Consider the following 22,919-nt stretch of genomic DNA (forward strand, 5'->3'; position numbering starts at 1 on the left):
AAATGGTTTACATGGTGGGAACAGAGTCATTAACATTCTCTCAGATAAGTATTTACAAGTGCTCTACTAGCAGAGAACTTTAATAACTTTTAAGTCTTAACAGTTATCTGCCTGAAGTAATGCTTACGTTTCTGATTGAGAACTAGTACGATTTCATCAATATTAGACCACTTCAGAATGGGGGAGTGCCAAAGCCGAAAAGTAAGCGCATAAAATCTCATTTCTCATAATTCCGATTGTGCCTCCGTGTTACGATTATGGCTTCATAAGCAGAATTAGTTTAAGTTGAAAGAAGAGATGATGTAGTTTTGCACACACGCCAACTAACATTTTTCCAATTTTTTGTCTCAGCATTTTAATACCCATAAAAGTGTGTATAAAAAGTAGTTTTTTTGACTTGAAATGTTTTTGGGGTCGCTGATTACGAATTTGACTCAAAAATTTCCATAAGAAAAATGGTGAACCAAATATGGCAATAAATAAAAAAACAATATGGTGGCCGCTATAGATGGAAGTGTTAAGGTTCGAGATCCCGGTCACCAAACACCAATTGATAGAAAAAAATTTTTTCTAACGGCGGTCGCTTCTCGGCAGACTATGACAAACCTCGGAGTTTATTTCTGCCATGAAAAAAAGCTCTTCATAAAAACCATCTGCCGTTCAGAGGAGGCGTTAAACTATAGGTCCCTGCTTTTGTGGAAAAACATCAAGGTGCACACCACAAATTCTTCGTAAAGTATTAGTTATGCTCATACACTTACAGACTACGCTTTGGTATTAGTGGTATTTTAAAACATTTACCTACTTATCTGGCTTATAGGTCCGCATTGATGCTTAGTCTTTTTTTTTTTGTCTCCAATTATCACAATTTCAACTGTCGATACCATAAAAATTCTTGTTTAATCAGAATATGATGTTGAAAAAAGTGGAGAAATATTTTGCAATTCTACGTGGCTGTTTTTTTCTACTGGGAAAAAAGGTGTTCAATACAAAAATTCTTTTAAGTTGTGGATAAGTTTCGAGAACTTTCATAGGTGAGAAGTCGTGAAAAGTCTTGCTCGCCTATTTTAGAAGACTTGTGGATGAGCCATCCTCTAATTTTGATTACTTTTAGGCTTAATTGCAAAAAGTGTTTAAATATTTGTATGAGCTTCCCTTTTCAAACTCTATTAAATAATCTTACTAGACCCATATTTTCTGCAGTCAATCTGGTAGCGATTAGGAGCAGTTCATATGTATAGTATGCAATACACAATCCAACTTCATAGCTCCTTGGCCTGCAATTTAGTCCGTACGTTGCTGAATTGTAGATCGCCTTACGTTCTTTCCAAAATATTAGTGGAATAGTCGGAATAGAAATAAGAATTACCCTTCACTGGGTAATATGTAATCTTGTCTGATGCGCACAAAATTTATCACGACAATGGCATTTTTTAAAATTCTTTTAAATTTAATTAAATTAAACAATAATTATTTCTTTATAAAAGAAGTTAAAGGTAAAACAACAAACTCATCCCTCAACCCTTCTTGATAAGCACATTGCGCAGGAACTTCCCCGCCACACGAAACATGTGCCCAATCTGTGCGGCGCTGCTGCGCACACCCAAAGATGCCGCATACGTAGATTGTTGGCGTCGCTTCAACCATTCGTAAATTTGATTGTTGAATTTCTCAAGAAACGTCTCACTGATTTTAACCTTCTTACCAATGCGAATCGAATCGGCTGCAATGATGCTTTTTTCGCGACCGACCTTCTGCAGTTCTATGTCAATCTTATTGCGTAAATCTAGGAACTGCAAAATAAAATAAAAAATAATTTATTAGTTATCTAAATATTTATGACTGAATTGTGTGCATTTATCAATTACCTGACTATGATAGAGTCTCGTCATGTATTCGGCGATGCGATTGAAGTTTTCAACAAACATTTGCGAACGGCAGAGCACGCGGTAATTGCTCTCAAAGAACTCCCACATCACTGGACGTGCAGCAAGATTACTTTTGAACAAATAGAACAAATACATCATAGATTCGCTGTCATTCATAATGCTTTTGGTGGAATTCTCGCCCAGCAAGAGGTTGAGATATTGCCGAAGATGCGTTTGGCTCTGGGTGCAACGCAACGAATAAATCAGATCATCGTACCACAGTGTTTCACGCTCCGCTTTGGCAAACAAATCTAAAATATCATTGAACTCCTTGTCGCTAAGATACTTCACGCCCAGACAGAGTATGGTCTCATACATGGCATAATAGTTCATGTCGTTGTCGAGTTTCACACTACCGAATATATACTCGTGCGCCAGATTATGTGTGTAGTCCAGACATTCTTTCAGATCGACCAAGCAAGCCATTTCCATGATCTTTTGTCTCGCCAGCAGCTCGGTGTTAGTGAGGTTTTCATTTAGCGGCATTTCGAAGAGTCGTTTGAACATTGGTCTGATCAATTCGCGCACAAAGTGATGGTACATCTTGTGTGAGAGAGTACCAAACAGATTCTTGCTTAGAAACACGATTGTGTCGGCTACTTGATTCCACGGTATAAGATTCTCCTCGTATTGCAGATATTGTAGCAATTCGAATATCACATCCACTGATTGTATTTCGTTGTTCTCAATGAGTGGTCCTAAATCTTGAAAGATGGCAGCGCGATTAAGTGGATGTATGAGTGTGTGATTGTCGTGCAATTGCTTCGCAAGCAGCCAAAGATTCGCATCATTATAGAGTACATGGTAAAAGCCCGTCTGCTGCTTGTTAACAATGAGCCAATCATCTAGTCGTAATTCGATGCCCAAATCGCTTGCATTCAATGTCACCTCAGCCACGGGTGGCATAAAGTAATCGACGCTTGTACGCTCAAAATTTGGCGCAGAAGCGCTTGCGAAGTTCAAAGGTATCCACCAGTGTTCGCGTGAGTTCTGGTCCTTTGAACGTTGCCTTATAGTGATAGTATTCTGTTCGTAGTCCCTTGAAATGCTGACTATAGGAATCCATTCGCTGTGCGTCCATGAGAGCATAATACTGCGTACAGAGTGCTGACTCCATGCTACCTGGCTGAAAGTGGGGTCTTCAGCAACGGCAGATTGCACTGCGTCGAACAAATCCAACTCATTGGCCACAGTAAATTGACTTAAGAGAGGGGAAAACTTTTAAAATGTTATTGACCAGTTCGAGATGTGTTAATGAAATATTGTTGTGTATTGAAGAAAAACTTACTATTTACGCAAATAATTGCTAACGCCACGTACAAAAGTCTTCTGGTTAAAAGCGTGGTGGAACATCTTGATCACACAGGCAGCTAGAAGAAGATGAAATGAAATGTAAAAAAAAACTTTAAAAGTAAAAATGGTCGATTATGAAGCTCTAAGCAGTAAGAGTCCTTATTTCCCGCCAAGGTTAACAAATATGAATCAGAGCAAGATGACCACGAGGAAAAATGTGGCTATGAACAAGCTCAAATAAATTCTAAATCGTAACACTAACCACCCTAATGGCAAGCATTTAGAATACTCTAAGGTGTATGAGGAATTTCTATACATACAAAAACCTTAATGACTCACATGCTTCAGTCTAAACCTGGCAAATCGGTGTTGTAGACCTATTCAAAGGGCTTTTTATTTTTATACAGGAAAATCAAGCACAGAGGAAGCAAACTAGACTCACCAGTTAACACCATATCTCGACATTCTTGTGAAAAATGCTACAGATTATTGTCATGACACCCAGCTATATATCGACGTCTATGAAGGATTTGCTTACAAAAGTCAACTTTTATGCAGCCTATAATTTTTCAAGCGAAATTTTGGATATTTGAAGAATATAGGTTGAACTCTCTATGCCCATTTTTTTATGTTTTATCCTTTGTTGATGTTTTACCGAATTATAGATTTATCCCGCCTTTGAATGACAGAGAAGTTTTTATAAGAATGTTTTAAAATACATAGCAGAAATACACTCGCAGCTTTGTTATCTCCTGCCGTAGGTGAACGGTGTAATTTGGTGTTTCATGTCCAAAATGGTTTTCGAAACAGCGCACTATGGTTTGGTAGGCACGCACAAACCTATTTGTCTAAGGTAGCTGCCAAAGAAAATAGCCATTGTGGGTCCTCATGGCCAATCATGACTATAATTTTAATCTCGACTATATTAGAGTTAAAGTTGTTGGGATACTACTGATATTTACATAGTATCGATATTTGTGTTTGCATATGGGATGTATCGGTATTCGATGCCATTGTGGATATTTCCTTTCGATCCGGTATTAAATTCTGCCTCGTCATTACTCGAGGCATCACGATATAATATTAGTATCGGTGCCTTCAATATATCAAGAAGAGAAACGAAAGTATTTTCATATCATGTCAACTTTTGTACTGGCCTTATATAATCTTTCTATTCTCTAATACTGGAACGAAATCATACCATTTGCCGTTCGCGGTCGGCCTAAAGCTGTAGATCTCTCCATTTGTAAAAGAACGTCAAGACCCACACCACAAATAGGAGAAGGAGCTGGGGTGTAAGCACCAATTATATATGCAGGGTGCATGCGGTGTTTGATGACATACAAATATGTGGCTGTAACTTCCCGCAACGATAATTTCAAAATTAAAGAAGGTCCTGTCGAAAGAGCTGAATATTTCTGAGGGTCTTATTCGTCAAGTTGTCCTTGAAGATCTCCGGAGCAAACACGAGAACAACGAGTTATCCGATCAGAACGCATTCTTAATAAAATTGAACACCTTGTAGCGCCTGTGTGTTATGGTTCTTTTATGAAGAAAAACAATTTGGTCAAGACAAAAAAACCAACCCCTTACAGAGATTCCTGTTATCAGGTGTTGCAACAAAGGACATTTTATGTCACCACACTTCTTTATGTAAGGATTTTAATCGAAATTGATCGTTCGGCTGGGTGGTAAGAGTTCAAAGTAAACTGCTAACAAAACCTTCTTTTGATGAAATCAGCTTTTGAAGTTGTTTGAGTTGGTTCACCTGGTCTGCTCCACGATCCTCTCTGCTTGATATTCTTTTAAAAGCTCATTTTTCATCGCCAGTTATCAGTCGTTTTAACAAGGGATCAAATGGCAAATCGGAGCTTTTAATGCGTTTCTTTCAGTTCGTGAGGAACCCATTACCGAGTTCAAAAGCCAAGTTGTTTTAAGTAATTTTCAATGCATGTATGTGATACATGAAGCTTCTCTGTAACCTCACGTGTTGTACTATGACGATCCGAATCGATTATTGCTTTAATCTTTGAGTGAAAAATCATAAATTTCGACACTGCCCTTCTTTTAAGGCTTCGTCACCATAAACAGCACATAACTTTTTATGAGCTTACGATGTGGTTTTCCCTTTGTGGAAATAAAAAAAACAAAATATGACGAAAATGTTGCTCTTGATTTTCCATTTTTCAACTAACGCCAACCGAAAACTACGCAACCGATCAAAAAACTTTTTCTACTGATTGACAGCTGAATTGCCAACTATCAAATAACAAAATGTATTTTACATTTGTACTACGTCTACAAACCTAAAAATTCAACTGAAGCCATCTATGAGTGAAATCCGCAATTACTTAGTTGCCAACCCAATAGATTAAATTATGTTTCTTTTATCAGCACGCATGATATATTAATTGTATTGGTTAAGATTCAAAAGGTCTTCTTCCGGTCTGCTCTTCGTTCGTTACACGTTAGGCATCCTCGTACATTTCATGACGTGTGCTAATAAATATAAATTCCCTGGAGACAAGGACAGAGATACTTCTATGGATCTATAGATCTATGGCCCAATCACGAAAATCTCGGAACCAATGGCCTAGCATCTTTCAAGCGGAAATTCAAGCAATTTCAATCTGTGCGAGAATAAATCATATGAGGTGCAACAAGGGTGCATACCCAGCTATATACTCGGACAGCCGAGCTGCATTAAAAGCACCCACCAGCCTCACATTCTGGGGAACCGAAACTAGTGTAGAAATACCTTAACAACCTAAACCAACTTAGTGCAACAAATAAAATTATATTTTGCTGGATTCCGGGTCACTCTGGAATAAAATGTAATGAAATTGCTTACGAACTCGCTAGTGCGTGGTCGGCAGCATATTTTCACGGTCCAGTAGCATACTGTGACATTAACTTGGCAGCAGCTAAATATAGGGTATATAGTTGGGAAAATACACAAGAACTCCATCGAGCCAAAAGGCTTATAAGACCTTTTATCTACAAAAGAAAATTGCATAACATGCGTAAAGTAGACATAAGGAAAATAGTTGGTTTTCTATCAGGTCCCAATTATTTAAATTACCATCTCTTGAAAATTCACATTGGGAATGAGAGAAAGTGTAGACTCTGTCTGGAGGATGATGAAACCACAGAACATATCTTGTGCAACTGTATTACCTTGGCAAAGTCAAGAATGTACTTCTCTTATCGAGATCAAATGGGTTCGAATGAAATCAAGAAAGCTCCTGTTGCAGACATTTACTAAAATAATATGGCTTTCAATCAATTTCCAACCTGAGGCAGGGAAAATCTAATACATTTAAGTTTCCTTAAATTAACTACAATACTTCAAGAACATATATGTAGTAGTACACCAAAGATCTTTTAAGTCAAAGTGTCGGCCATTGGGCACACTACATATACAAAATTATTACAATACCTTTAATTAATAATATTACCACTGGGCTATAGACAATACGTATCTCCTTGATTTTAATACGCTACCAAAGGTTTTACGTGAACCAATCCATATTAGCTTCGAAAAAATGGTGGATGCTTGAAATGCTCCTATAGCAAGAGTTGTAACAGATTGTAAACGCGTTCAAAGCGATTAGAGCCATAGATTTTTCAATAAGAAAATATGATGTTTTGAATATAAAAATTATTTTTATATTCATAAAATAAATTCCGCAAATAAACAAGAAGTTAAATATATAGACAAGCATATAAAACTGATCCGGTAGGAATATAGGTATATGAGAAATATTAAAGAAAGCAAAGGCTGGTGACCTGAAAAATCTACTAAATATTTAAATCTAATCTTAAAATATCTCAGATTACCAGAACTGATCTACAAAACATATTGTTACACAAAAAAAACAATAAACTTCTGCGATTCAATAACATTTCGCGACAATTCATGGTTGGTTTCATCTACAGTAAGAAAGCTTGGCGCGTGAATGAGTAAATTACAAATGAATTAGGCGATGCGTTTACCTGTTTTCCTCTTTTCCATCGTCTTAAAAACTCACCTCTTTGGTAGGATATGATATCGAAAACAGATATAATTTCTGACTCTTTCTCTACGTAGTAGGTCATCGGACGTACGGTCATGTAGTTGTAACTGTAGGCGCGCTCAGCTATATCGGTCAAAAAGAAATCCATGGTTTTATATTCGGGATAAAGCTAAAGAAACATATCGGAAATGGTGGTTAATTATTAATTACCCAAATACCATTAAGCACAACCACCTACCAAATCCGTAATTACATAACCGAAATATGTGGCAAAGCCCTCATTCAACCATGCGTATGTCCACCATTGTGGCGACACTAAGTTGCCGAACCATTGATGCGCGATTTCGTGATTTTGTGTTAGTATGTCCTTCAGTTTCTTATGTAAATCCGCACCATCCCGTTGCACCAAATTGTCCTCTTTGTAGGTAATTAGACCCCAGTTTTCCATGGCTGAGCCAAAATTTTTCTTCAATGCAATGTGATCTAATTTCGCTAACGGATAATCGATGCCAAAGTAGTCTTCCAACATGGCGACCGTGTGCACAGCATTCTTCAAAGCTTTGCGCCCCTTATCGGCGATGCGAGGTGAGGTGAATATGCGTTGGACGACACCGCGATATTCCTCCGAAATGTACACGAAATCGGAAATGACAAATGCGACCAAGTAAGTGGAAATGGCGGGCGTGGTGTGGAACGTGGTTGTCACCATTGATGTATCGCTGAGCGCATAGCAAATAGGCAAGCAAAAAATGATTGTTAAATAATATGCGTAAGTATATGCGTACATACAGTATTGGCCAAAAGTTTGATATTTCTTATTCACTTTTTTCAAATTGTATTATTTTAAACGAGGATAAAATATTATATTTTTAGGTTTATTTCTTTTTATTTATACCTCAAATATTGATAAAAATATTCAACGAACTCAGCGTTTTCGAAATCAAAATTAAAGTGATAAAAAATTAGAAAAAATTTTAAATAACAAAACTAAAGCACCTCTTTTTATGACAAATAAAATTATTGAATTCAGTGGCGGAAAAGTTTTTCTTGTACTTGGGCTTACAGACGATATTAAATTATGAATCAGTGAACAGTCCGTGTCAGAAAAAAAGAACCGCGATTACTCATGAAGTATAAAATATATATATTTAAAAATTTTTTTACATGAAAGTATGTACAAAAGTACGAGTCGCAATTACTCAATAAGCCTTGTAGTCTTCATCGTTGTCGAGTATAGCATGGCATCTGCTTCATGGTTTGGACCAGCTTTTCTGTGTACCTCGTCGACAAACAGGACTAGATTTTGCGAACTTGGCGCACGTTTTGCTTTAAATCATGGACTGGCCTTCCGGCTAGATGTGTTTTTATTCTGAGAGCAGTGGTTTTGATGATGTGGGACGGTAGGATATGCTCGCCTCCTTCAGTCGACGTTCGATGGTCGACTCGCTTCAAGCCGCGCTCGGAAAAGTCATAAACATTTTTGTGCACTTTATACCGCTAATTCCACATCACAACAAACTTTTTTGATTTTTTAATCACTTTTGCAGACGCGGCGTAAGATAATTTCGGCCCTTTCGAATGCGTGCATAAAAATACCGCCTCAAAACGCTGCACGTATTTCTCACTCATTTTTGTTTGGTTGCGTTTACGGCAAAGTTTCGAACGACACTAATCTGAGTTAGCACTGACCTCGTAGCCCTTGAGTGGGACTATTACGCAATAAAAAACAGAACGAAATATATCTTGAAGTTACAAGAGAAAAATCGGTTATTTTCTTCTGACACAGACTGTATGTAACTTTCCAGGTTAATTTTAGAATTTTAATCAGCTCTTCCGTGATCTTGGATAGACTCCTGCAAGTTCTAAAAACTTCTATTACATTGGCATTGCAACGCCACATATAAAAGGAGAAGCTCGGCCAAACATCTAACAGAAGTCTACGCGCCAATAACTTATTTATTTTTGTTTTTTATTTGTTCAAATAAGCAGTCCAATGCCTTTCCTTTTGTGCATTACGTAAAACTACTTTGAAGTACTTGGGGCTCCATAATTCTCTTTTTATTTCAGTACAAGTCTCATACTTTTTGGAAGCTCCAGCCGTGGTAGGCTTAGTCAAATGCAAGTAGTAAAGGCTTTTGCTCTGTTGCCCACTGACTATTTACTCCTCATATCATGAACGTTTCTTCAATAAACTTGAATTAATATTCAACATATTAACATAAATGATTTTTTTTAAAGCTTGGCAAGATTGTAGGACCATTTTTAATTCTGCTTTTGCTCAATCAGCCTTCGTGGCCAAAAGTTTTAGTTCACCTTTCGCGAGACATGCGACATGCCCTAAAAAATTTTAAAACTACGCGAGAATGAACTAATCAAGGGATTTAATATTTTTCACTCAATTCATATAGTGCTAAGCGTTCTTTCATTGACTGATCATTTTAATTTTTAAATTCTTTATTTGTTTCTTGCCATTCCACACTGTAAGGCAATAACGTCGAGTTCAAGAAGAAATTTTTATATGAAAAAATATACAAAGGTGGCGCTTAATACTGTGCGCCTGTATGCTGGTATGAATAATAGTTTAGAGAATGTGCCAAACGGGTGAGCAGATATTGCGGTTTATTAACCCTTTGCAGTTGTATGTCTACTCTCAGCCACCAAAGCTTTTGCACCATTCCGATCGTATATCTACTCTAAGCATCACATCAAGGAGCCATACTAATTTTATACTGTATTTATTTGTAGAATTAATGAATATTGTTTATTCTTCACCATCTTACTTGTTATGTATCACTGCTCCTTCAACGGAAATGAATTCCGATCAGTACGACACCCATGTCCAAATTTAATACGACCGCAAAGGGTTAATTGGTTGTATGTGTGTTCATTATTCAATTGTGTCTACTTACTTGTCATCGAGTGCTGCATTTGCGTCAATATTCGGTTCAATTTGACGCACCATCATATTTGAGATGGCTGTGTAATAATTGCTGTGCGTGAGGCTGATAGTGAAGTTTGCCTTGAATGATGGTTCATCATAGCAGGGGAAGGCCAAGCGGGCACTGGTTGGCTCGAATTGCGTAGCCGTCACATAACTATTGAGCGCGTGGAAAATGTGATGGAAGGAAAGAAAAAAAGTTTTAATAACGAAAAGTCATTCGCGTGTTAGTTGAGGAGAGGAAGAGTCATACAAAGAGCGATAGGAAGGTTTCATTGATTTTCATGTGTATATAAAACTTAACTTATATGACTTAACTCCTGAATTTCTAAGCCAAACTGTGTTTTTGTGTGTGTCAAATTGATTGGGGAGAATTACATCAATAACGAATTAAAAAAAATTAATTTAAACTTTTTTTACAGATATTTTGTTATCATAAAGCTTTTTTTTTGTTGAAATGTTACTTATGTGTAAACAATATTTTTTACATTCTGTGAAAAAAATATCGGCAATTGCTCACTTAAAAAGCGCGCTTTACACATATGTCTAAATTTTAATTCGTGCAATGTTGATAGAACTGTTCTCTATAGTGTCGCAGAGTTTGAGCGTGATCTTTCAATTAGCTTGTTTTTGGCATTTAATTATATCAGTCAACCGCAGGTGTGCTATGCGATTTTCACTATGGATACAAATATCGAACAAAGAATTTGCCTTAAATTTGTGCTTTGAACGGGATTTCGTATGTCGAATCGTTGAAAATGTTGCAGAAAGCCTATGATGAGTGTGCTTTGTCAAAAACGCGGGTCTACGAGTGGTATAAGGCTTTTGCAGAGGGCCGCGAAGTCGTGAAAGATTTGCGCCGATCTGGTCGCCCATCAACGTCTTCAGCGGATGAAAACGTCGACAAAGTCAATTAAATGAGCTGGAAAACCATTATTTAAGCTTGAAGGCGATAGCTCTTGACCTAAGCGTACCTCGCGAATCAATTCGCAACATTTCACACCATCGATTGGGCATGAGACGCGTGGCTGCTCGATTCGTTCCAAGAGACTTGAATTCAAAATTCAAATTCAATTCAAAAAATTCATCGAAAGAAGGTGCTGAAGACGTGCTTGAGCGGTGAATTCTCACCAAAACTTTATCCAGCGCATCATAACAAGTGATGAGACGTGGATATACGAATTTGACATGCAAACCAGTCAACAGGAGACTGAATGGTGCTATCCACATGAGCCGAAACCCAAAAAGCCACGTTAAAGTCGGTCAAACGTGAAAGTCATGCTACTCGTTTTTTTGATTATCATGGTGTTGTGCACTCGGAATTCGTTCCAAATGGCTCTACGGTAAATAAAGAGAGAATGTACGTATGAAACGGCACAATTTGGGGAAAGAAAACTCATGGATCTTGCACTATAATAACGCACCGTCTCGCAAGGCTTATATTGTGATCACTTTTTTCACCAAAAATCGACAAATATCATTGAACAATCATCGGATTTAGGCCCCTGCGACCTTTTCCCAATACTTAAATTTCCACTCCGCAGAGTCGATAGAGATCATCAAGGAGAATTCGCTGCAGGAGCTGAAGTAGATCTCTTCAAACGCGTTTAAAATGTGATTTGATGACTGGACTAATCGTTGGCATATGTATATTGCTTCGAATGGAGTACAGTAGATTCTGTTTTTATGCGGTATATACAATACGTTCCGCATAAAAAAAAAACAGCATAAAAAAAGCTACCAGTTCTATAGTAAAACTATAGATACGTTTCAAAAGTGCTAAGAACCGCATAAATCTGAATGAATGTAATAAAATCGCATAAAAAAGGGTACTAGTCCCATATTATAACTATAGATACGTTCTATAGACCGCATGAATCTGAAATAATTAAATAAAATCGCATAAACAAAAAATTGTATTTTTGAAAATTATATCTTTATTTAAGAAACGTCAGAATCGAAAAATAAATTTACATCGTCAGAAATAGAATCAGACCATACCCGCATATTGCGCATTCGGTTAGGATTTGGCGTAAAATCACTTCCGTCACTTGAGGAAATGTACACGTCTGGTCTGGATGGTGATGCAGGCGGTTCCATACATGTAGGGTTAGCATTTTTGATGTAATCTGTGATGAGTTTTTGCTTAGCTGGTTTAGAATCTTGTTTATATGTACAATTCTCGATAGGTCGACATGCATTTTTTAATTTTTTTTAAGAACCGCTCTATTTCAAAACCGCATAAAAAAACCGCATAAAAACAGAATCTGCTCTATATTATTTGAAGGCGACAAAATAAATGTGGTTGATTAAACAATTATTTTGCGTCTTATTGAACAATTCCCGGTACTTTTTTGGCAGAATGTAAAAAATAATAAGAGCATATATAATTATTTACTCGTTTTCACAACTTTTTATTCTAGAATTACACTGGAAATAATGGAATTAATAATTTGACCATTTGTGTCCTACTAAATACTTTTTAAAAAGTTAATACTAGTCCTGTTGACTGGCAGTGCAACCTTAAATGTATTACATCAGGTTCTATTTAACCTAGATTTTCCCTGCCTGGGAAATTGATTGGAAGTCAAATTCTTTCAGTAAATTTTTCGCCTTGCGGACAAACCTCAGAATATCTGCAACCGGAGCACTGCTGATTTCTTTCGGATCCATTTGATCTCGATGAAAGATGTGCAGTCTTGTATTTGCCGAGGCAATACAGGACGAGCCCGCCCTAGCGAGCTTATCAACAATTTCATAACCGTGCAGAGTGGCACGGAATCGAGAACAATTTTATTTGTTGCACTTTGTTTGTTTAGGTCGCTAAGGAATTCGTACACTAGTTTCGATTCCACAGGATGTGAAGCTAGTGCCCTTACTGTAGCGTGATTTTCGGAGTATATAGCTATGTCTGCACCCTTGTTGCCCCTCATATGATTTATTGTCGCACAGATTGAAATTGTTTGAATTTTAGCCTGAAAGACGCTATGCCATTTGCACCATAGACTCCCGCACCGACTCCAGTATTTGGGATCGACACAATGCCGTCCTAGTTCTGATTCGGTATATCTGTTATGATGAATTTAAGACCAGGCGTTTCGCTAAGATAACATAGGTATATGTTTTACATCGTTGGAGTAGCTAAACTGGACCACAAGGCCCAACATTAATTTGTTTGCAATAGTAGCATTGATTGTCTTGCTGGGATTAATAGAAAATCTTTCGGCCCGACACCAGTCTTATATTAGAATCAGCGCTTGGTTCATGATGTTGGAAATTGTACCTCCAAATTTTTTTGATACAAGGACGTCTGTGGGTGATACGGGAATGAAAGGGTTAAGAATTATTTTGTGAAAAAAAGACATTTTTTTGGTATTTGTTTTTTATGGAAGTTTTGCTGCTTGCTTTCAAATACCTCTCTAATAACGGTTGAGTAATAACCACTCTTTGACTATAAAATTGCTTTGAAGGCCCCTGCAAAGCATAAGTACATCTTGCTTTTGGTTTTTTTTGTCAAAAATCTGACGTTCGGACACCAAAATTTTATTTTTTAATGTACACTAAAAATGCAGACCGCGTGAAGCAATATAATATGAAGTCCGCAAAAACTTATCTACTACATCTTCTTTATGTTAAACATTGTTTTGGAAGAATAGTAGTTAATGCTTTAATGCTTGGATCTTCACTACATCATAAAATGAGATGTCCAAGAGCCTTCTCGGTACATGATCACACTTCATTAAATAATGTAATAATACCAATTGCCGAAGAAAAATTTTTGAATAATTTTTAGAAGAACAGAAGACAAATTTTGAAGCAAATTTCTTTTCGCGTAGAGAAACTCGTCGCCAAATCAATGAAACGGAGAAAGCTGTGATTTATTTTTTTTTAATTAGAAGAAAACTATGGTAATCCTCTAAAAAATGTGAGAGAAATACAATTGTCGTTAAAGAAGAGGTCACTGAAAGTCAGTTAAGCGCATCGGATATAATGCCCAGATTGAAATTTTCCAGCGGAAAAATGAGAGCTTCAAAAATGTTAGCTGCAGATAGAAGTAAAGTGAAAATAACTCACGCTTTCACATAAAGTAGACAGACTTAAATTCGCAAAGAAGTGCATGGGTTAGACTGGAATTAATCATAATATTATTTTTTCGGTTGCCAGGAAAGCTTATTTGGACGAACTCAAAATTTAGCTATTACAGAAATGGTCTTGGTCAGAATCGTAAATTCGGAAGAATTTCCATTGTGCATAAGGAGCATTTTCTTTATCATAGAAAGAAGACATTATATGTACATTCCTACCGACTTAGCCTATGAAAAAAATTTATTGAATTGCTAGATTAATCGCTTACCGACTGTTTGATGAAAAAATTTACATTTCAGCAAAAGTATAATTCATTTTTTTTTTGTCTTTATCTTTTGTCTCTTTTAAATCAAATTACACAATTGGCTTGATCATTTTCACGAGTCTTTCATGAAACCAGTTTTGTACAGGCGCGAACTATGTACATATACGGCCAATGCTATAGAGCCTCCCATCCAAGTTAATAGAGCTTCTTATGCGCAGTTAAATACATGTGCTGCTTGGCGTTATCTTGAAGGAGCATGAAACCTTTTATATTTAACAATTCTGGCCATTTCTGATCGATCGCTTTCTTACAGTTGACAAGGTGGTGAGTTGTTAACAATATGTGTCCGTATTTTGTATTTATATTTGGACCACGCTCTTTTTCAATTTGCATTTCTCCCTTCAAAAATATATCGACTTCCTTGGGTTTCAGCAAAGAGATAAAGGCTTGAATTCGGTCGAAAAGTTGTTTTTGCTTGTGTTTTCATTTCATGTGACATTCATAAATCAAGCTTCTTCTTGAAATCAGCTTTATTCAAATGGTTCCTAATGGTTTTCTGTCTAATCTCAGTTTCTGTGCAATAGAATAAATGCTCACATGTCGGTATAACTCCACGATTTCCATAATTTTATTAGCATTTTCGATACGTAACCATACAAAGCGGCCGCCGTAGCCGAATGGGTTGGTGCGTGATTACCATTCGGAATTCACAGAGAGGTCGTTGGTTCGAATCTCGGTGAAAGCAAAATTAATAAAAACATTTTTCTAATAGCGGTCGCCCTTCGGCAGGCAATGGCAAACCTCCGAGTGTATTTCTGCCATGACAAAGCTCCTCATAAAAATATCTGCCGTTCGGAGTCGGCTTGAAACTGTAGGTCCCTCCATTTGTGGAACAACATCAAGACGCACACCACAAATAGGAGGAGGAGCTCGGGCAAACACATAACAGAAGTGTACGCGCCAATTATATATATATAACCATACAAAGCGCGTCTCGTCTGCTCTGTTCATAAAATTAAAACAAAATCCTTGGAACTACTATAAACAATAAACCATTTTGGTTTTTGTCATCTTCTGCGATTTTCCGGTTTGGTCGTAGAGATACTGAAAAAGGTACAGAAATTGCGCTTCCTTAACACTTATTTTGACATACATATTTGCCATAACTCAAGGCTGGCTTTATCAAACACAAAATTTTCAAACTAGTTTCTTTTTCAGTGTAATGCCACCTTTACAACGCCATAATCCTATGCAATTTATAGATAGGGCTCACAAAAGCAAATTAGCTGAAAATGGTCAGAAATTCCTAATAATTATATATACATATATTCAGTCTAACTAATACCCAGAATTTTTCTATAAAATGACTGCATTGATTGAATAACAAATATGTAATTTCGTAAACATTCGAACGCAATTCGTCACTTAGCATGATTACAGCAGCTGTTTGAACAAGTCGATAACAGTGGGTGTGTGGACGATTTTAACAACGAACTTAATGCGGCACAACGTTTTTTCTGAAAATCGTAGACTGACCAGCTGCAATTTTACAAATAATTGGGCCGATCTCCAGGTATCCCTATCTTTTGGCGCTTAAATATCAAACGAGGTATTTTGTCTTATCGACAAGCTTTGAGGTCGACGAGCTTTGCTTTAGTTATTAACTAGCTTTGCGTTTGTTATCAGCTCCAGCGAACAGTTAGCAAGTGCGCGTTGATTTCTTACAATGAGGGAAGGTCGTCAGCAAAGCCACAGATCTGAACGCTTTTCGTGAAAATGGTAGCTCCGGGATCAAAATCGCTGATTACAAAATTCAAAACTAGGTTAAGCATCACGGTAGAAATTGTGTCTCCTTGTTTCACACTAGTGGCAACATCAAATGAGTCTGAAGTTTTTCTTGGTATCACCACCTTGGATGAAATATAAAAAAAATACCCGTCGGTATTTCTGACAAGGTGAAGTATCTAGGCCTATTCCTTTACAGTAAGCTAATGTGGAAGCCGAACATTGATGAGGGGGTAAGGGATGCAACAATACCCCTGTATGGATGCAAGGGCGCCATTAGCAAAAGATGGACCCTTTCGCCTAGAGTTGTAATTTGGCTCTATAATATCATAATAAAACCAAATTTGTTATATGGAGTAATTGTCTGGAGGAACTTAGTGGAGAGGACGACATCGGTAAAGAAGCTGGAGAGAGTTCAAAGGTCTGCACTCACTGGTATCAGTGGGGCGCGTCAAACTACTCCTACTCTAGCGCCTAATTTAATGTTAAATGTGGTACCTGTAAACATCGCGAGCGAAACTGATGCTGCACATACCGCAATCAGGCTGAAAGGCTTGGGCTTCAGGCTCGACCTCACTTACGGACATTCAAATATCCTTAGAAACAACGGATCCCTCACAATGGATCAGTGTATACCCTTGCTTAGTCCAAGCGGTACTTTTTCCACCTATATTCCATCAAGCGAAGAGTAGGGTAGATTGGGTGGAACTCTTGAATGTTTATAGGCTGAGCCTAAAAGGCAGATGCCACTGATGCAATCACGCTTGTCTCCTCTTTTATGTATTGGAAACTAATCAATTACTCTCACTATATTTGTATTGTTTTTGTTTATATAGTGTTTTTTTTTTTAATTTTCACTTTATTCAATGTTTGTTTGCTTTCGTAGCTTAACTCAATTTACACAAGTTTCATTGATGGGTGCTAGACTTTATCAGTATCTTGTTTGTTTTGGGGGTAACTTATAAGCGTTGAACTATGTATGCGAGTGTTTGTATATTTACTAATACTCGTAGACTGCTTCATATGTATGCACAATAATTCAAAGGTGAAGTGTTGATGTGACGCCATTATATGTATGTGCACTTATACATATACATACATACATACATACATACATACATACATACATACATATACCATACATAGGTACATGTTATACAGTCGTTGCGCAGCACGCGTTATTTAGCTGTCGCACTCAAATAGGCGAGGTTTGGTCTCATTTTTTTCTGTTTTAGAACTTATCTGTATGTACATAGTACTTATCTTGTAAGTATGTATATATGTCCATATCACTATATAATTCCATACAAGCCAAGTAAGCAAGTATTTAGATAATAAGCCAGTGAAAATGTGTGATTTCCTTTGACCATATCAATATCAACACAAACGTACAGATACACAGTGGTCACACAATTTATTCGTACACCCACAGTTTATAAACAGATAAACCTGATACTTAGCACGATGTATACAAAGGAACAAAATTTTGATATATTCCTAAAGAATAACATATTTATTCAACATTTAATGAACAAAAACTTCCAATTTTATTTCTGGAATTAGAGAACACTTAAGGCAATAACGAAATAAGGCACAATTTTATGCAAAAATATTATTTGTACATAGCTATATAAGGAATATTTTATTAATAATAAAAAACGAGTATTTAGTACTTTGGTGGACCGCATACTTTTTACCAATACCTTGGTTTCATTAGCTGAATTTTTCTCCCACTCAACACTTAAAGCTGTCTATAATGTCGCCTTTGATGTTATTTTGTGCTTTCTGATTCTCTTTTCTAAGAGCTCCTAGACATGCTCAATTGGGTGCAGATCCGGTGAATCAAGGTGAATATTTAAGCTGCTTACAGTGGTAAATAATCCATTCTTACATGAGATAAGATTAGTGTTTAGGGTCATTGTCTTGTTCCAGAACCATCTAGCATTCAGACCAAGTTTAACGGCACTATCATGCAAATTATTCTTCAAAATGTTTAAACACAGATGTTTGTCCATTTTATCATCAATAAAAACTATTTTTCCTACTCTAGATCCAACTATGCGCCCCCAAACCATTGCCTTTCCTCCTCCATGCTTAACGATAGGATTACGATTTTTTTCATTCAGTTCTATAATTTCTTTCCGCCAAACTTTTGGAGGCCCATTTGATCCGGAAACATTAAATTTCGACTCATCACGGAATATGACGTTTTCCCAAAAAGAGTCTGGCTCATGTATATAGCATTTGGCGAGCACCAATCTCTTCTTTCTGTTCATTTCTGAAATGTAGGGCTTGCGGCGTGCCACTGTGCTATGATAACCAGCGTTTTGCAGACAATTACGGACTGTTTATGGGCTTAATTTTTCATGCAAAGGCGCTAGAATATTTCGGCATAGTATCGTGGAGGTTATTTTGGGATTTTGCGCGACTAATGGTACTATGTTCCGTTCCGCACGTGAAGTCAATATTTTTCGCCTTCCGGCTTGGTGGTGATTAGCCTCCAATTTACCAGTATTAACGTAATTAGCAATAACACTTTGCACCGTATAATGTGATTTGCAAATTTTTTGTCGATTTCGCCACTTTCAATCGAGATATTACGCGCAACTGAAACTGAATCAGCGAGAAAAACTAAAAACCTATATTATTTCGTTTTCAGCAATTTAATACAAACACAAACGATTTTTACTGTTACTTTTGTAGCAACAATATCAGTAACTAAAAATGTACGAATAAATGTTTTGCAGCATTTTGCTACGTCTGCCGGCTTTCCTTGGAATCCCTCAATGTGAGTTGAAATAACGGTAGTTTTGCTTGCGGCAATTCATCAGGAATGTAACTTTCTTAGAGTTACCCAAAAGAAATTAATTGTGACAGCAAATATTTTGCGCAAAGCTAAAGTTGTTTCCGTGCTACGCAGGGTGTACGAATAAATTGTTTGACCACTGTACCTAACAAACACACACATAATCGAATTCACCGGACACTTCACGCAAACGGTGGTTACTAATCCATACCTATGTACATACACATACACGATGGTTTTAGCCGTTCCCGCCATTTCATAATCGTATTTTAGTTTTCACGCACTACTCACACTGTATTATTTTTCTGATCACTGTAGATCATCCAGTAGATTCCGAAGGTGTCCTCATGCATTAAACCCTTGAATAATATTTCCAAGCGATAGTGTTGACCAGCTTCAAAGGCTTGATAGTTCTCGATCGGGTGTATGATTAAGAAGCTAGCATGCGGATCGTATGTATATGTGAGGTCGTCCAGTTTCTCGTGAGTGTGTAGCTCAAGCATTGAAATCGCGAAATCGCTGAGATTCTTTGCATGCAATACGATTTCGTTGGTGGATTCGCGTATCGCGATTTCAATAGTAACATTACCAACATACTCGAACTCTTCGCGATGTATATTCGATATAATGTGTAGGTAATAATGTAAGGGATATGTGGTGTTTGGGAGACGAAGCGAACGTGGCACCCCATTGGCTGTGGAGATATTCGTCGAAGAGTCAACGTCCGCTGTAGGAGAATGCTTTGCAGTGTCCGCCTCGATTGAGATACCGGAACTTTTGTCGAAAAATAGTAGCGCAAGCGGAAGCAGCAGTAGACTGCGGAAGTTGCGGTTTTGCAAACACGATTCACGCGCACATTTGATTCGGAACATTTCACTTGCTTTTACAAAACTGTGCCACAGCTGCTTTGCTTAATATTAGTACTTTTTGTTTTAATTATCCCAGTTTTTTGCCGTTAAACTTCCGTTCGTCTATAGCTGTAAACCCCTACTGAAATGGAAATTTAGTGATCCACCAGCTCTACATATAGGTGCTAGCTATAATAGAAGCCTGTCTAGACGGTCTCACTCCTCTATCAAGTTGATAAGAGTATCGTTCGCTCGTTTGGCAGCAGAAGCATTTTGAAACTGATAAGATAACGATTGAGTATTCGGCGTGCGCAATGCGTTTTTGAGTGCTTTTGTAGAAATCGAAGCTTGTGGGAATACGTACATATGTATGTACATGTGTATATAGGCCGACGCAGGGTCAAGGTGTTAATTATTAGTTTAGTTACTCAAACGAAGTTTCACTGAGTGAACACAATAATCATTGTGTGAATGTGAGAATATAAATAAAAGATTTTGAGACTTCATTTGTGCTGAGAATAATCATCTGAGATAAAGTGAAAAGCCTGAATATTTCGTTGAGTCTATAAAGCAAGCAGTAAACCATTACTAGCTCGAGTTTTTCCTCTTTATCAGGCTTTATTTGATAAAGGGTGGACCATATAGCGTTTGCTTTTTGAACCACCTATTTTTTTGAGAATGGTAGCACATATTACATGTGAAATGTGTTCATAATTTACTTAAAGGTTTGACATTTACGAAATGGGACGCTATACGCTTGAACAAAATTGGGAAATATTGAAAACTTATTTCCAAAGTGGTGAGTCTTCTTCTTCTTTTCTGATGAAGCCCATTTTTACATCGGTGGCTACGTCAATAAGCAAAATTGTCGGATTTGGGGCTCAGAAAATCCACACGTTACTGTAGAGAAGCAAATGCATCCACAACGAGTCATTGTTTGGTGCGGTTTTTCATCTGGCGGCATCATCGGGCCATTTTTTTCGAAAATGAGCGAGGAGCCGCGGTTACAGTAAATGGCGAGCGTTACCGTGACATGCTCAACGAGTATTTGTTTCCAAAAATTTAATAGGATGACATGGACGACATTTGGTTTCAACAGAACGGTGCAACTTGTCACACTGCCAAAGTTACACTCGAACTTTTGGCTACCGTTTTCGAAAACCGAATAATCAGCAGAAATTCCGATATCTATTGGCCGCCTCTTTTTGTACGGAACCGTTAAGGACAAATGCTATGCGAACCGTCTATGGATGGTGATGCTTTAAAACACGAAATCGAAGTTGCCATTCATGAAATTGGAGCCCAAACAATCGAAAATGTGCTTAAAAATTGGGTTGATCGAATTCGAAACGATTCAAGTTTGAAAAAATATTGATTAGTTTTTTTTTTATAGCCGATTCAAAAAGCAAATTTTACATGGCCCACCCTATATATGTATGTACTTCAACCGATTTAGTTTCAAAATAAATAAATGGAACTAAAATAAAATACATGCAAAATATAATAAATATGAATTGAAAAATAGTTAAGAGTATATGACAGCCGAGTCTACCTTTCTGATTTGCGAAATCATGTAATAACAGAAACTAACTGGCGCCTACATCCTTGAAAGGTGTCTGGCCAAGTTATTCCTCCATATCATGGTTGCATCTTATCACACAAATTGAGATACCGGCAGTTTGCGCTAAAGTCTAAATGGCAGAAACTTTGAGAGATTGTACTACTCAACGTTTTGACTGATATACCTGTTTTTGAAGTGAGTGAATGCCAATCCTTAATCTCACGATGCGGCGTATTTTAAGTTGATATGGATGCGTGATATCCAAAATAAAACAGACTGGCGTCATAAAAATGTTTTTTATGGCGCCATCTTTTTAATGAGTTAGTGCGTTGGAAGCCACATTCCTCTGACTTCCAATGGAAGCTTGGAGACATTCGATTCAGGGGAAGCGAAGTTATTGTATCTAAAGTGTCAGTAAGTTTGTGTCATCGGTACAAAAATGAGTTTCGAACAAAGAGCTAATATCACATTTTGTTTTAAAATCGGTAAAACGTTTACCGAAACATTTGAATTGATGAGAAAAGTTTATGGCGATGATTGTCTATCTCGTGCCAAAGTTCATGAGTGGTTTACACGTTCCAGAGATGGTTGTGAGGACATAAATGACAATGAACAAAATCAGTAACTACCGAAAACGCCATCGAAATCGTTCGTAAATTTGACAAAAATGAGCCGCAACCATCGTTGAAATTCACGGAATCGGAGTTGAATATTTCCAAAACATCGAATTATTGCATTTTAACTGATCATTTGGAGTTACGAGAGGTCCGTGCACGTTTCATTCCGCACAAGTTAACTGAGGACCAAAAATTGCTCAGAATTCAACATTCGAAAGACCTCATAAAAGAGGCGAGAAAAGACGAGAACTTCATTTATAACATTGTAACTGGTGATGAAATATGGTGTTTCTAATATGCACCTGCAACTAAGCGTGAAAGTGCCGAATGCAAGGCTCCAGACGAGCCCCCTCCCAAAAAATCGCGTTTGGAGAAGTCAAAAGTCAACTCGATGATCACTTGTTTTTACGATTCCAAGGGAATTGTCCACAAGAAGTTCATGCCAAAGGCCCAAACTGTCAATGCAATTTTCTATCTTACCGTTGGCTGCATCGCATTCATCGAATTCGCCCTGAATACCACGAAGGAGGGAGCTGGCGCTTATTGCATGATAATGCACCATCTCATCGATCCACTCTTGAGACTGACTTTTTCACTAGAAATTGCATTTTAACTATCAATCACTCACCGTATTCGGCTGATATTGCTCCCTGTGATTTCTACCTATTCGGAAAATTGCATTTGGCCATAAAAGGAAAACGTTTTGCGTCCGTAGAGGCCATCCAAAAGGACATTCCGGTCAATGACCGGAAACACTCCTTCGAAAAGCTTTTAGA

At 37.4% G+C, this 22,919-nt stretch overlaps 1 protein-coding gene across 1 annotated transcript; it reads right to left on the reverse strand.

Moving 5' to 3' along the window:
• Nucleotides 1–1,515: 1,515 nt before the first annotated feature.
• LOC129235809 (aminopeptidase N) lies at nt 1,516–20,091 on the reverse strand. The gene is made up of 7 exons (XM_054869850.1): nt 19,409–20,091; nt 10,147–10,332; nt 7,476–7,956; nt 7,253–7,406; nt 3,217–3,298; nt 1,869–3,129; nt 1,516–1,793 (listed from the first exon to the last, which is right to left on the reverse strand). Exons 1-7 carry the CDS (start codon nt 19,987–19,989, stop codon nt 1,518–1,520), a joined length of 3,021 nt encoding a protein of 1,006 aa, XP_054725825.1. The 5' UTR covers nt 19,990–20,091; the 3' UTR covers nt 1,516–1,517.
• Nucleotides 20,092–22,919: the final 2,828 nt, after the last annotated feature.

The sequence above is a fragment of the Anastrepha obliqua genome, chromosome 1, assembly GCF_027943255.1.
Source record: "Anastrepha obliqua isolate idAnaObli1 chromosome 1, idAnaObli1_1.0, whole genome shotgun sequence".
Lineage (NCBI taxonomy): Eukaryota > Metazoa > Arthropoda > Insecta > Diptera > Tephritidae > Anastrepha > Anastrepha obliqua.

What these genes read in the sequence shown, in the direction of transcription:
- LOC129235809 (XM_054869850.1), bottom strand. Translation starts at nt 19,989, where the DNA reads ATGTTCCGAATCAAATGTGCGCGTGAATCGTGTTTGCAAAACCGCAAC. An exon ending in GATCAGAAAAATAATACAGT is followed by an intron (nt 10,333 to 19,408) that starts GTGAGTAGTGCG and finishes CGCGCTCAATAG; the next exon opens with TTATGTGACGGCTACGCAAT. An exon ending in CGAGACTCTATCATAGTCAG is followed by an intron (nt 1,794 to 1,868) that starts GTAATTGATAAA and finishes TTTATTTTGCAG; the next exon opens with TTCCTAGATTTACGCAATAA.